This window comes from Parasteatoda tepidariorum, chromosome 2 (genome assembly GCF_982258835.1).
Source record: "Parasteatoda tepidariorum strain Cologne lab strain chromosome 2, Ptep-v5.0, whole genome shotgun sequence".
Lineage (NCBI taxonomy): Eukaryota > Metazoa > Arthropoda > Arachnida > Araneae > Theridiidae > Parasteatoda > Parasteatoda tepidariorum.
In genome coordinates this window covers 54943345-54956581 of record NC_141756.1, presented here as the reverse complement: position 1 = coordinate 54956581, position 13237 = coordinate 54943345, and the positions used below count along the sequence as shown (strand labels likewise).

The 13237-nt window shown below is 27.5% G+C and overlaps 2 protein-coding genes across 2 annotated transcripts in view; both read left to right on the top strand.

The window, feature by feature from the left end:
- Positions 1–5172, top strand: part of LOC107454566 (uncharacterized) — a 93935-nt gene extending 88763 nt beyond the window's left edge. Inside the window, exon 10 of the mRNA XM_016071810.5 lies at positions 2710–5172. Coding sequence (XP_015927296.1) covers positions 2710–2906 — 197 coding nt within the window. The 3' untranslated portion in view covers positions 2907–5172. The remainder of the gene's footprint in view (positions 1–2709) is intronic.
- A 1272-nt stretch (positions 5173–6444) lies between these two features.
- The window catches only part of LOC107454561 (complement factor B), a 41987-nt gene continuing 35194 nt past the window's right edge, over positions 6445–13237 (top strand). Inside the window, exons 1-3 of the mRNA XM_016071795.4 lie at positions 6445–6807; positions 11207–11293; positions 12546–12737. Coding sequence (XP_015927281.1) covers positions 11215–11293; positions 12546–12737 — 271 coding nt within the window. The 5' untranslated portion in view covers positions 6445–6807; positions 11207–11214. The remainder of the gene's footprint in view (positions 6808–11206; positions 11294–12545; positions 12738–13237) is intronic.

The window sequence follows — 13237 nt, the reverse complement described above, 5'->3', positions numbered from 1 at the left end:
TTAAGATTTTTTCTGTTCTACATAAAAGAAAAAAAATTGATTTTCGATTACATATAAAAATCGCTCAATCAAATATGAAAGCGTCCAAGGTAGACGTTTCTTCCTTTTTGATGAATATGATGACCTTCATTCGAGTATTTGTAAGCAATCATCTTTTAACAAAATGTAAAGCTTTCGTATACATTTTTGAACAGCAGAATTTTGCACAACATCCTCATCGTACAGTTGAACATTGTATTTTATTGTCTGTTAAACAATAAGGATGTATGTTACGAAACAAATAGCGATGACTCGACACAAGGATAAAGCGTCCTCTTATATTTCATATTGCTCAAATGTTAACAGTGATCAGACAAGTTTATTGATGATGAAAAACTTAGCATTATAATTATTTTGCTTTCTTAACCCTATAAAAGTTAAATAACATTAGAATTTTGAAGAAAAAAAATTCCCTTAATTTAAAAGGTTTTTTATATATAAAAATAATGAGACTAACGTTTTATAACGAAGTCAGCATCAGAGTTTTACATTTTTGCAGAGAACATGGTGCAAAGTGTGTGCAGAATCTTCAAAGCCGTATTTTTTTAAACTTCTTATTTCAAATTAGCATAATTCATAACTCGAAAAATTTTAAGTTCGATTTCAATTTTAAACCGTGTCTTTAAAATTACGTCCTTTATAGCAATATATTATTTTATTGCATAAATTTTTTAAACAATATCCTGATTACTTTAATCTGAATTTTAAGTTTTTAGTGGGTAAAACATGCACTATTTTTGCAAAAATTGGTTTATTAAAAAATTTCGTTGATTCTATTTGTATACATATTAGAAACAAATTTTTTATCCCAACTCAAAAATTGTAGGTGATGCTTGTCCAGACGAATTCCTTTAAAAAAATGCGTTATCGAAGAACTGTACAATTACCATTTTGTTTTGTCTTAGGAAAATAGTTTTTACAAATATCTAGTTATGTAATAAAATACCCTTTTCAGACTTTAAATTTATTCCATTATCTCGTCAAGAAAAAAAAAATACCCACAATATGCTATTTTTATTTAATTATATCGTAGCTAAGGCTTAACCTTTTAATAATTTTTAAACTCTTTAATTTTTAAAAATCTTTTATAGCTGTGAAATCAGTTGAATTTTATGATTTTTTTTTCCTTTCTCGAAACTAACTCCAAACGTCAATTATCAAGGAAGTACGTTACAACTGTGCCGTTTGCGAAAAACTTGTGCTTAAATTTTTAATTGTTTCAAATTTTTAAAAATTTTATTTTACATTTTTATTTTTAAGGTTTATTACTAAAATACCAAGTTCCATCTGAAATTTAATTTCGCAAGTTGTGTACATCCCTCTTGTTAGTAGTTCAGAACCCACTCTAATGTAATGTCTCCTCGGTTTCTGAGCGGAAAAATTCTTCCCTAGGTTGGGTGGTTGAGGAGTGTGGTGTGGAAGCCGGGTGATTAATAACAGAATCTTCCCTCCGATTTAAATTATGCTAGTGTAGTTTCTTCGTTTCATCATTAAATGCAAATCCCAGACCGTCAGCAATAGCTCATTAATGTTTTAACAATGAAAGCTAATCCAAATCAAAACTCTCGAAAAGGAGAACGCTCTCTTGTAAATTTCAAATTAAAAATCAATGCACAATTGATTTAGAAAATATAATAACTATTTAACATTAATAATGAAAGTATAAAAGAATTTAAAAAATCTGTTCAAAATATATAATTAATAAACATAATAATAATGAAAATATAAAAAAATCATTGAAAATTCTGTTTGGAAACTATAATCATTTAGCATAAAAATTCATCATCAATGACTTGACCGCCCAGGGTGGGCCTTGGCCTTTTCAAGAAGTTTTTTTCCAGGCTAACCTTTTTTTTTTTTTTTTGCTAGTGTTTTCCAATTTTTAGTTTTCAAGACCAAAAGGTCTTTCTCTCTAGGCCATCTATACATCTCAAATTCGGCCTGCCTCTTTTTCATGTGCCAACTGGTCTGGCATTGAAAACTCTTTTTGTTGTACGGTCTTCGTCCATTCTGATAAAATTTTATTCTTTGTCGTTTAATAAAGTTAATAATCTCGGGTTTATTATATGGGTGATAAAGCTCCAGATTTGATCTTCTATGCCACTCACCATTTTTTTGAATTCCTCCAAAACTACTTCTCAAGACCTTTCTCTGAATGGTACCCAACATAGCCTCATCCGTACAAAATATGGTCCAGGTTTCACAAGCATATGTTAAAATTGATCTTATAAGAGATTTATATAACAAAACTTTTGTTTTTCTATGAATTAAATTAGATTTCACGTATTTTCGAATTCCATTAAAGCAGTTATTGGCTATAGTAATTCTTCTTTGTATTTCCATTGTGGTATTGTTCCTGTTGTAACATAACAATTATAAAAAATCAATGTAAAATCTATTTTAAAAAATTAATAAATACTCTACATTAATTATGAAAATATAAAAATCAATGCAAAATCTATATAGAAAATATAATAAATATTCGACATTAATTATGAAAATTGAAAATATAAAAATTATTGAAAAATATGGAAACTATAATAAATATTTTATGTAAAAATAATGAAAATATAAAAGTCAATGGAAAATCTATTTAAGAAATGTAATAACTATTAAATAGTTGTTAACAATTGCATTGTTTTTAATTATTGTTCTAATTTTATTTTTCAGGAGTGTTTGTCTCCAGAATGAGAGATCAAGAAACCCAAAAACAATTAGCCGGTTTGCTGGACATAGGAGATGAAATTTTAGAAATTGACGGGTTTAATGTCAAGGATGCAGACATAATGGAAGTGAATCGCCTTATGTCCAATAAAAACACTATGTTATTAACTGTTCTTCCTTACATATGCAGAAAGGACATTTAATCTGAGCAGCATTTGTAAAAATGAATTTTACAGTATTTAAATAATTTGTACATAGGAAGGGGTCAATGAGACATCGTTTATGAGCTTCATAAATTGATAAATAAAACTAAACTTTTTTATGAATCAAACAAGAAATTAGAATGCTTTAAGTATAACGTAATTATAGAAATTTTGCTTGAGTTCTGAAAAGTTGTAAAACTTTTGTATAGTTACAATATTAGAAAATAAGAGCATTATTCGATGTTTTTAAATGTTATGTAATTGTTAATTAATTAAATATTAATTAAAAAAAAACATTTGAAATGTTTTTTCAATTAATATTGTGAAATTTAAACTTATGTATTAAAGTTTAATAGATTATTTTTTTCTCTACATCCAAGCAAATAGCGCTGAAATTCTCTGTGATATTAAAACCACATCTTTATCAATTGTTAGCTATTTTAAAGTTTTTTGGGGCATATCATTTAATTTTAATAAAAATGTTATGATTTTATGCAGAAAAAAACATCTTAGCTTTTTTTAATTGATAAAGTATTATTTGTAAGATATATATAAAATTACATTGCTTTGTTTATGTAAATCATTTTCCAAAGACAATCATGTTTCTGTCAAAGTTTAGACATATATTATATAAATCTGATAAATAATTTAGAATGAGAATGTTATATGAACCACGTACTTGTATTGATATTTTTACACATTTTAAAATTATTATCCATAGAAAAAAAAATTAAGATTTTAATGACATTTCAGCTTATTGTTATTATCACATATCAGAAATAGCTTTTATATACTAAACCATAACCAAGCTACCTTAATCAATTTCATTTCAATTAACATTAAAAAATAGCCACTAACTATCTATGAGTGATGATTAACTGTCGTTAATACCAGCAGGGCGATGTTGTAGGGCATTTGTAGCTATTTAATACTTACTATGTAGTAATGGGGAGTAGTTCTTTTATGCTTAGGTTCGTAATTTTCTCAGTTACGTTTACTTCAAGCTTCTTATGAGTATGTGTAGCTATTAACGCCTCACACGCCCTTGCCTATTAACCTCTAATACCTTTTTTAACAAATAAGCTTATTTTTAACCACATACTACCACCACTAATTAAATCTAATAGCACGCTTATTTTCATAACGCCATTATTAGTCATTATATAATAAGTTGCACTTTATTTATTGCTTAAATAAAATGAATTCTGTACAATATCGCTCCATTTATTCTACAGAAAGTACTCATTTACTTAATTAATAAAATATCTAATAAAGTGATCAATAATGCCTTAATCAGTTATCTATAAAACTTAAATTAACGAATATACATTGTTACTCATAAATTTTTTTAAACCTAATGAATGTTAGTTCTATGTAATTAGCTAAACCTGTAACTTATGATACTAATCTATAAAGCTAAAACCAGTAGGCTATACGAACAATTTACTGTATAATATTAATAAATTTATCGTTCATAAGTCCTCCCTCTTTTTATAAAAATACTATCTTTCTATACTATACGATAATAGACTATACTGTCAGTGTTTTTTGATGTAATTAATGATGATTTAAAAATAACTTTTATAGTCTTGAAATAGTTTATTTGTAATTTTATTAATTAGCTTTGTTTTCAGTAGCTGTACACATAAATTTGAGCTATTAGAGTGGTTACAAACCATTAATTCGCTAATCTCTGATAGAAAACTTACATTTCGCCGAAATAAATTCTTTATTTGCTTTTTGTTTTGAAAGTGCCCTAAGAATTTTTGATAACTTTTTGTAATCACTATAATAGCTTGTATCCAGAAAACTAGAAATAAAATTTTTAAGAAGAGAATGAATTTAGACACGGATGGAAAACAAAACAATGGGAAACAAAACATGCGCAACCAATATGTTTTTTTCTTCTTCCAATTCTGTTAGAGGTTAAGGGTGCGGTGCAGGCTAAGCTAAAGAATGAGAATGAAACATTTTTAAAAAATGTAACGAAAACTTTCAAAAATTTTAAAATAAAGCAGAATTAAAAATGTTTAAGATGTGTATTGTTAATTTGCTCTGTACAAACTTTTTACATGTTATGGTCGGGAGATGAAAGTTGGTCAATAATGTATTTTTTATATCAACAATATGAAACATTTTGAAAGGGTGTTTTTGCATTTAACGGTGTATAGATTTTATATGTAATTATATATTTTTATTGTTTTTATCTGAAGTGTATAAAATATATGGTTTTTACTCATATGAAATAAATATATTTTCTGATGCATTTTGGTGTTTTTCTTCAATTCCCGTTTGGAAAAAAAAAATTTTTTTGTTGATGGAATGCAAACTTAAAATCTTAATCCTTATTTAGGAATGGTTTAAAAAATATATTAATTCTCGGAGCCAAATATGGTAATTTTTGCTTTGGAAACAAAAATAAGAACAAATCAATAAGCTCACTCATTCTTAATATTTACGGTGAAACACATGCAGGGTGTTTCGTAATCACCGCTCTAAATTTATAATTCTTTTGAATCGTTTTAGAAATGAAGTGATAAAAATATATACATACATTGGAGAAAATAAACTAATATTTGATTTAGAAAACAAAACACGCTTATGAGCATTAAATGCAGAAAGCCCTGCTTACTTGGGCAATTCAACAAAAGGATTAAGCGACGAATTTTAGAAGAAAAAAAATTTCAGTTAACAGTTTTAGGTTTTTATGTATTTTACATCCGCTTTCAAAGTCAGATTTCGATGGCTTGTTTGTTTCGAGAGCTGTTGTGGCTCAGGGGACAGAGCATTCGCCTCCCACTGAGGTGACCTAGTTTCGAATCCCATCAGTACGTAAAATATCCTCAGTGATAGACGGATAATGGGTTAGAATCCCCTTGCTATCGGACTAACTATGAGAGGTTTTCGTGGTTTTTCTCTCCATGTAATTGAAATGCAGGTTAGTTCCATCCAAAACTCCTGCCCTTATTCAAATGTCCCCCATTACTTGATCCAGAAGTTGCCCTGTCTTCTGAATTCAAAACTACAAGGCTAAGGAGTTGAATATTGATAGTTGTTAATTTAGAATACCGACGACTGTTCAATGCCGGTTACAAAATAAAAACATGTTCGTTTTTCTTTATTTAAATACTAATGTGAGCGTGAAACTTTATAATTCATTTTTGAGAAGCATTTAAAAAAAAAAAAAAAAGAATTAGGGAGTGATGATTACTGGACAACCTGAGTAACGATAGTGTTTAATAGTTCTTTAAAAATTTGCTCCCACTGAGCACTAAGCAATTGTCCATCAAAAAAATGTTTGAGATAATTTAAAACTTATATTAATTGAAAAAAATATTTTTGTCTGATTGTAAAATTATTTTTCTGAAATATATCCGAAACAAATGCTTAGTTGGTGTGTAGCGGAAATACAGAGAATGTAAAATTTTTATCTATAAAGTTTTAAGCATAGAGACTATATATTTATTTAGATAAAACAAAATACTTCCTTACCAAGGTCTCAATAAGTGTCTAAGGGCAATGAGCCAACAAATATTCTTTGGGAAAGGGACAAATATTTTCCATCACCGACTGTATCGTATGGACTTAACAAAATCTTTCATGTAGTGTACTTTTATAAGCTATCGATTTAAACCAACGTTTTGATACATCGAATGCAAAATGAAAGTAGACAAATTAATATCAGCGATCTAATCTGCGTAGATGCTTCACCTAATGACCCGGAGTAGCGACCTTCCTTTCCTATTTCTCGGGAAGGAACTAAAACGTAAGAACGATAACACTCATTTTTTCGGAAGTAATTGTTATTTTTAAAAGCTGCGTCTTCCATCGACTATCACTTGTAAAAGATGGATTAAATAAAGATACATATTACCATCACGCATTTACAAAACATATAAAGGTAAGAGAATGCTTCGTAATCATAACATTTAAATAGCACTGTATTTATATGCTTAAAACACCCATTAAGTTGCTTGGATTTTTATATATTTCAAATAATATATGTATATATAATCTTATGTGACACCATAAACTCTGGTATTGGCAATACTATAGTTATTATCAATTTTGTTAGGTTGTCTTAAATAATTTAAGTAGTGTTGAATAATTTATTAGTTAGAATAATTTTGTAATTTTATAGAGAAAAAAAACTTAGTTACAAAGTAACTATTTATATTAATCCTTTCTGAAGTGGCTTTAGAAGTTTTAAACCTAAACGATGCTATGATGCCGTACAATGTCATACCTATTGTTTGATAACGAAGCTTGCCTTTTTCGCGCAATAGCACATATATATTACACGATACTCAAGTTCAGGATCGAGAGGTGCGTGAGGAAGTAGTACAGCAAGTAATTGAGCGTAGGGATGAGTTTTTCATCTTAATTCATGACAGTGATGGAAATAATATTAATATTTCTGCTGCCTATTATTATGAAATGTACCGAACTCATACTTACGGAAGTTTGTGTTATTTAATGGCTCCCGGACAGATTTTAAATTATTACTAAAATTCAACACATAAAGGACTTGTACAATATCGTGGACATTCCTTGAAAATAGTAAGAACTGAAATCGAAGTACTTCTGCGCGGACAACAGTTAGACGGTGAAAAAAATAGGTTACTATATTGTTTGAAATTGGAGGATCAATCGGAAATAATCGTATATAAAAAGTGTGCTGTGCATTCGGCTATGTTACGATTAAAGTTTATATGCTGCCTAAGGTAATTCTGAAAGGTGATCAAGCAGGTCGTCGAAGGCGGCTAGTATTAAAAATTATCTATTAATTGTGTAACAATCAAATTTTCTTAATTAAGCTGATGAAGCGAAAATTTTCATTAAATTATATTCTAAAAAATATTATTAAAAAAGATATTTTTTAATATTTTTTTATAAACAATTGATTTGCGTGAGTTTCAAGAAATAGATTTGTGATTGAATTATTTAAATCATTTAAAATAAGAAACATTTTATTTCCCGAAAAACGTACTAATAATGAAATAAAGTATTTAAAAGTTATCAGCTTGCTTATTATATTCATCAAACAATTTATGTTAATATGTATGACTATCATTATTGCAAAATAAAGTTAAAATTGATTTGAAAGTTTCTGATATCAAGTTAATAATACATATCATTTTTAAGCAGGAAAAAATTTAAAATAATTTCATTCGTTATTTTCTAATGTGCTTATTTTTATCTATTATCTAACTCATTTTATGAGACAAATTTAATTTCAAGCAACATTTTTTCAGTATTTTCAATTATCTTTTTTTACTCTACAGTAAAACTTGCAAGCTGGTAGGAATTAATATTTTTTAAAGTTTATACATAGTTACAAAAGAAAGAAGTAAAAAAAAATACTTCAAACTTATTATGTAAATTAACAAATAATTTTAGTTCTAGTTATATTACGCCTTTTTTAAAGTTAACTCCGTTGGGAAAAAAACGAAAACTATAGTTAGTTCATGCTATAAATTAAAATTAAAACTAAAAAAAAAATTTTTTTTTTTATTTTACCATTGCATATAGAAATTGTGTCAAAAATTGAATAACTGCTTTGGTTTTTTTTCCAGTAATATATTTTCTTGTAATATATTATCTATGTAATGTATTATCTTATTTCTGATTTTGAAACCACAATAATTTTTAACTGCAATAAAATCATTAACAGATCTGTAAAAGAATTAATTAAAATCATTTCATGCTTATTTTTATTAAAACCATTTCCTGCTTAGAATGGGGCTTTTATCACTTTTAATGAACTCTTTCTCTTATTTTCTTTTCTTTCTTTTTTTTTGAAAACAAAGCTGTTGTTTATTCGGGTTTGATTAAATGGTTTCATAATGATTATTTGTAGCACTTGTGTTGTATATTTTATCTTTAAATTAAAATTAAAGTAAATAAATTAAATTAGAGTAAATTAAAGAAAAACTGTAGTGAACTTTGGCAAACAATTTTCTTTTTTACTTTTAATTACAGTAAATAAACGTAAACTTATAAAATAAGCATCTCAAGAGATAAATTACTTACTTTTTTTCGTGCTTTAAAAGATATATGATAATTGTTTAATAAAAAAACTAAGAAAAAATTGCTAAAATATTTCTGAAATTGCAATAACATACTGAATAACAAATTAAGATCAAATTGGGTAAACAATGAAAAAACTTCTCAGTCAGGAAGTCAAATTTAAATTGCTCTGTATAGCTGTATTTTTTTGGGTTGCAGATTAACCCACATGGTATTTCTTACAGCAAGTTTAATAGTAAATATTGTTTATACTAATTAACAAATGTAAAAATCTCTTATTTCATCTTGTAAACATTTCTACGAGTACCAGTTATCTATACGTTTCTGTCAGGAAGTCAAACTTAAATGCTCTGTATAGCTGTATTTTTTAACCCACATGGTATTTCTTACTACAAGTTTAATAGTAAATATTGTTTGTACTAATTAACAAATGTAAAAATCTCTTATTTCATCTTGTAAACATTTCTACTAGTACCAGTTATCTATACGTTTCTGTCAGGAAGTCAAACTTAAATGCTCTGTATAGCTGTATTTTTCTGGATTGCAGATTAACCCACATGGTATTTCTTATTACAAGTTTAATAGTAAATATTGTTTGTACTAATTAACAAATGTAAAAATCTCTTATTTCATCTTGTAAACATTTCTACTTGTACCAGTTATCTATACGTTTCTGTCAGGAAGTCAAACTTAAATGCTCTGTATAGCTGTATTTTTCTGGATTGCAGATTAACCCACATGGTATTTCTTACTACAAGTTTAATAGTAAATATTGTTTGTACTAATTAACAAATGTAAAAATCTCTTATTTCATCTTGTAAACATTTCTACTAGTACCAGTTATCTATACGTTTCTGTCAGGAAGTCAAACTTAAATGCTCTGTATAGCTGTATTTTTCTGGATTGCAGATTAACCCACATGGTATTTCTTACTACAAGTTTAATAGTAAATATTGTTTGTACTAATAACAAATGTAAAAATCTCTTATTTCATCTTGTAAACATTTCTACTTGTACCAGTTATCTATACGTTTCTGTCAGGAAGTCAAACTTAAATGCTCTGTATAGCTGTATTTTTCTGGATTGCACATTAACCCACATGGTATTTCTTACTACAAGTTTAATAGTAAATATTGTTTGTACTAATTAACAAATGTAAAAATCTCTTATTTCATCTTGTAAACATTTCTACTAGTACCAGTTATCTATACGTTTCTGTCAGGAAGTCAAACTTAAATGCTCTGTATAGCTGTATTTTTCTGGGTTGCAGATTAACCCACATGGTATTTCTTATTACAAGTTTAATAGTAAATATTGTTTGTACTAATTAACAAATGTAAAAATCTCTTATTTCATCTTGTAAACATTTCTACTAGTACCAGTTATCTATACGTTTCTGTCAGGAAGTCAAACTTAAATGCTCTGTATAGCTGTATTTTTCTGGATTGCAGATTAACCCACATGGTATTTCTTACTACAAGTTTAATAGTAAATATTGTTTGTACTAATTAACAAATGTAAAAATCTCTTATTTCATCTTGTAAACATTTCTACTAGTACCAGTTATCTATACGTTTCTGTCAGGAAGTCAAACTTAAATGCTCTGTATAGCTGTATTTTTCTGGATTGCAGATTAACCCACATGGTATTTCTTACTACAAGTTTAATAGTAAATATTGTTTGTACTAATTAACAAATGTAAAAATCTCTTATTTCATCTTGTAAACATTTCTACTAGTACCAGTTATCTATACGTTTCTATCAGGAAGTCAAACTTAAATGCTCTGTATAGCTGTATTTTTCTGGATTGCAGATTAACCCACATGGTATTTCTTACTACAAGTTTAATAGTAAATATTATTTGTACTAATTAACAAATGTAAAAATCTCTTATTTCATCTTGTAAACATTTCTACGAGTACCAGTTATCTATACGTTTCTGTCAGGAAGTCAAACTTAAATGCTCTGTATAGCTGTATTTTTCTGGATTGCAGATTAACCCACATGGTATTTCTTACTACAAGTTTAATAGTAAATATTGTTTGTACTAATTAACAAATGTAAAAATCTCTTATTTCATCTTGTAAACATTTCTACTAGTACCAGTTATCTATACATCTTCATAATTTCAAGTATCTTTTTGATTCTTCCGCGCAATAAAATAAAATGTAACATTAAGTTGGATAGACAAGACTACGTCACTTACGATTTTTTAGAGAGATACATGAATCTAATTTAAATCTTTTTTTTTTAATTTCCTTTTTTTCCAGGGAATGGTATGATGAATAATAAACTTTATCTATCAATCATTGGAGTCATTATACTGCTGATATCTCTCATAAGTATAATACGTGCAGGTAATGTAGATACTTTTTGTTATATATATTGAGTGATCACGATTGAACTAAAAAAAGATTAATTTGTTTATATTTACATATCATAAAACATTTCTAAAACATAAATGATTATGATTCTAAATGCTATCTCCATTATCAAGAAAAGATAGTGGAAGGAACAGCCTAATGCAACTGGCTTTTCGATAAAAACCCGTATTTTTCGTTTTACAATGAATGCATATATTAATCATTGTAAGATTCTAAATTTTCTATTAGTAACTAAGGGCAAAAACGAGAAGAGCAAAGCTTGCTGAAAATATTGGAAAAAAAGGGTATTCGGTGATATGGTCGATCAGAACATTTTTTTTTTGAATTACTGTAAATATATATATTTAAAATTTAAATGGAATAAAAATTAATACATATGTAAGATTCTTGAAATTTTGTAATGACTGACTTTTTTGTATAGCATTTAATAATGCTATAAATTTAAATAAAATAAGAAAAAGCTTATTTTAAAATATTCACAATTAAGAGAATTTTAAACGAAAAAATAGTTCCTATAACACTTCGACATGTTAAATTATTTTTTAAAAATGTACGAAAATGATAGAAATCGACCGATTAAGCTACAATTTGTATTTTGCTATGCAAAATTACATTCTTTAAAATGGTGTGAAAATTTGTAAACCTTTTCAAAACATTTTCCAACTATTGTTAAATAAAATAATAAATATTTACTCAAATGAAATTACTCCATGGAATTTATCTTTGGATAAACGAATTGTGAATTAAAAAGTTTAAATCCATTTAAGAAGTGAGATATTACTAAAAACGCAAAAAAATATAATTAACTTTAAGAAGTGTAAACTTTGGACCGCTCTCCTGATCAAACTATTGAGATCATATTTTCCAGATAGCGGCTATCCCCTATAGTTTAGGGTCAGAATCAGTCGAAATAAAAACATGTTTATTCAGAGTAATCAATCTTTTTGTGTCTGATTTCGTAAATTATATGGTTTGCACTAATTAATTAGCATATGTTAAACCACCCCTTGAACTACTAGGATTGAGTCCTAGAACGTGAAGATCTGATCAATCGAATCAAAAGTTTTAAATGGCAGCCCCCTTATTTTCTTGGCTCACTTACATAAAATGCTGGAAATTTTAATGTACTCTAACTAAAAAATGTGTCATTACAACACTGCATGAACCCAACATTGAAACAGACTTTGGGATCTATATAATAATCTACATATTTTCCTTGTTTCAGATTGTCCGTTACCAAGGAAAAAACTGGCTAATGGAAGAATTATATACCAAACAAAACTGGACTCAAACATAACTTCTGTTCCTGAAAATTACCGCCTCCGATTCAGATGCAATCATGGATACACACTTAGAGGTTCACAGACAATATTTTGCTTTTCAAACGAATGGACCGACACCAAGCCAAGTTGCTTAAGTATGACAATTTGAAAATTAAATAATTTCCTAACTTAACATACTGAAATAAATAGTTTAAAATCTACAATTTATTTTTGTACATTTAAGTATTAGCGTAATATTGACGTCATTGAATTTGAGTATTATGAAGTCTCAAGACCTCTTACTGTAGAGTGTGTTCTAAATTATAATTTGCAAAATAACCTTTGTCTCGGTACTTAACTCGGTACTTTAACACTTAACGTATGCACGGTGCACTGTTAGAAGAAATAGTAGAACAAATAGTAATAAAGAAAACAAATAGTAATAAAACAACTTAAAAAGAAATCAAATCAAAACAGCAAAAAACTCGAGTTCTCTCCTAATAGAGCAATCATGTCGCCTTTTTTAGCAATATATCTATTAGTAACTAAAACAAATTCTCACTTCAAACTCACCAAGATCTTAATAACATTAATATCTTATGAAAGGCAACAGATTTGAGCTTAGAAATATTATTATTTACTTCAACAAAATTAT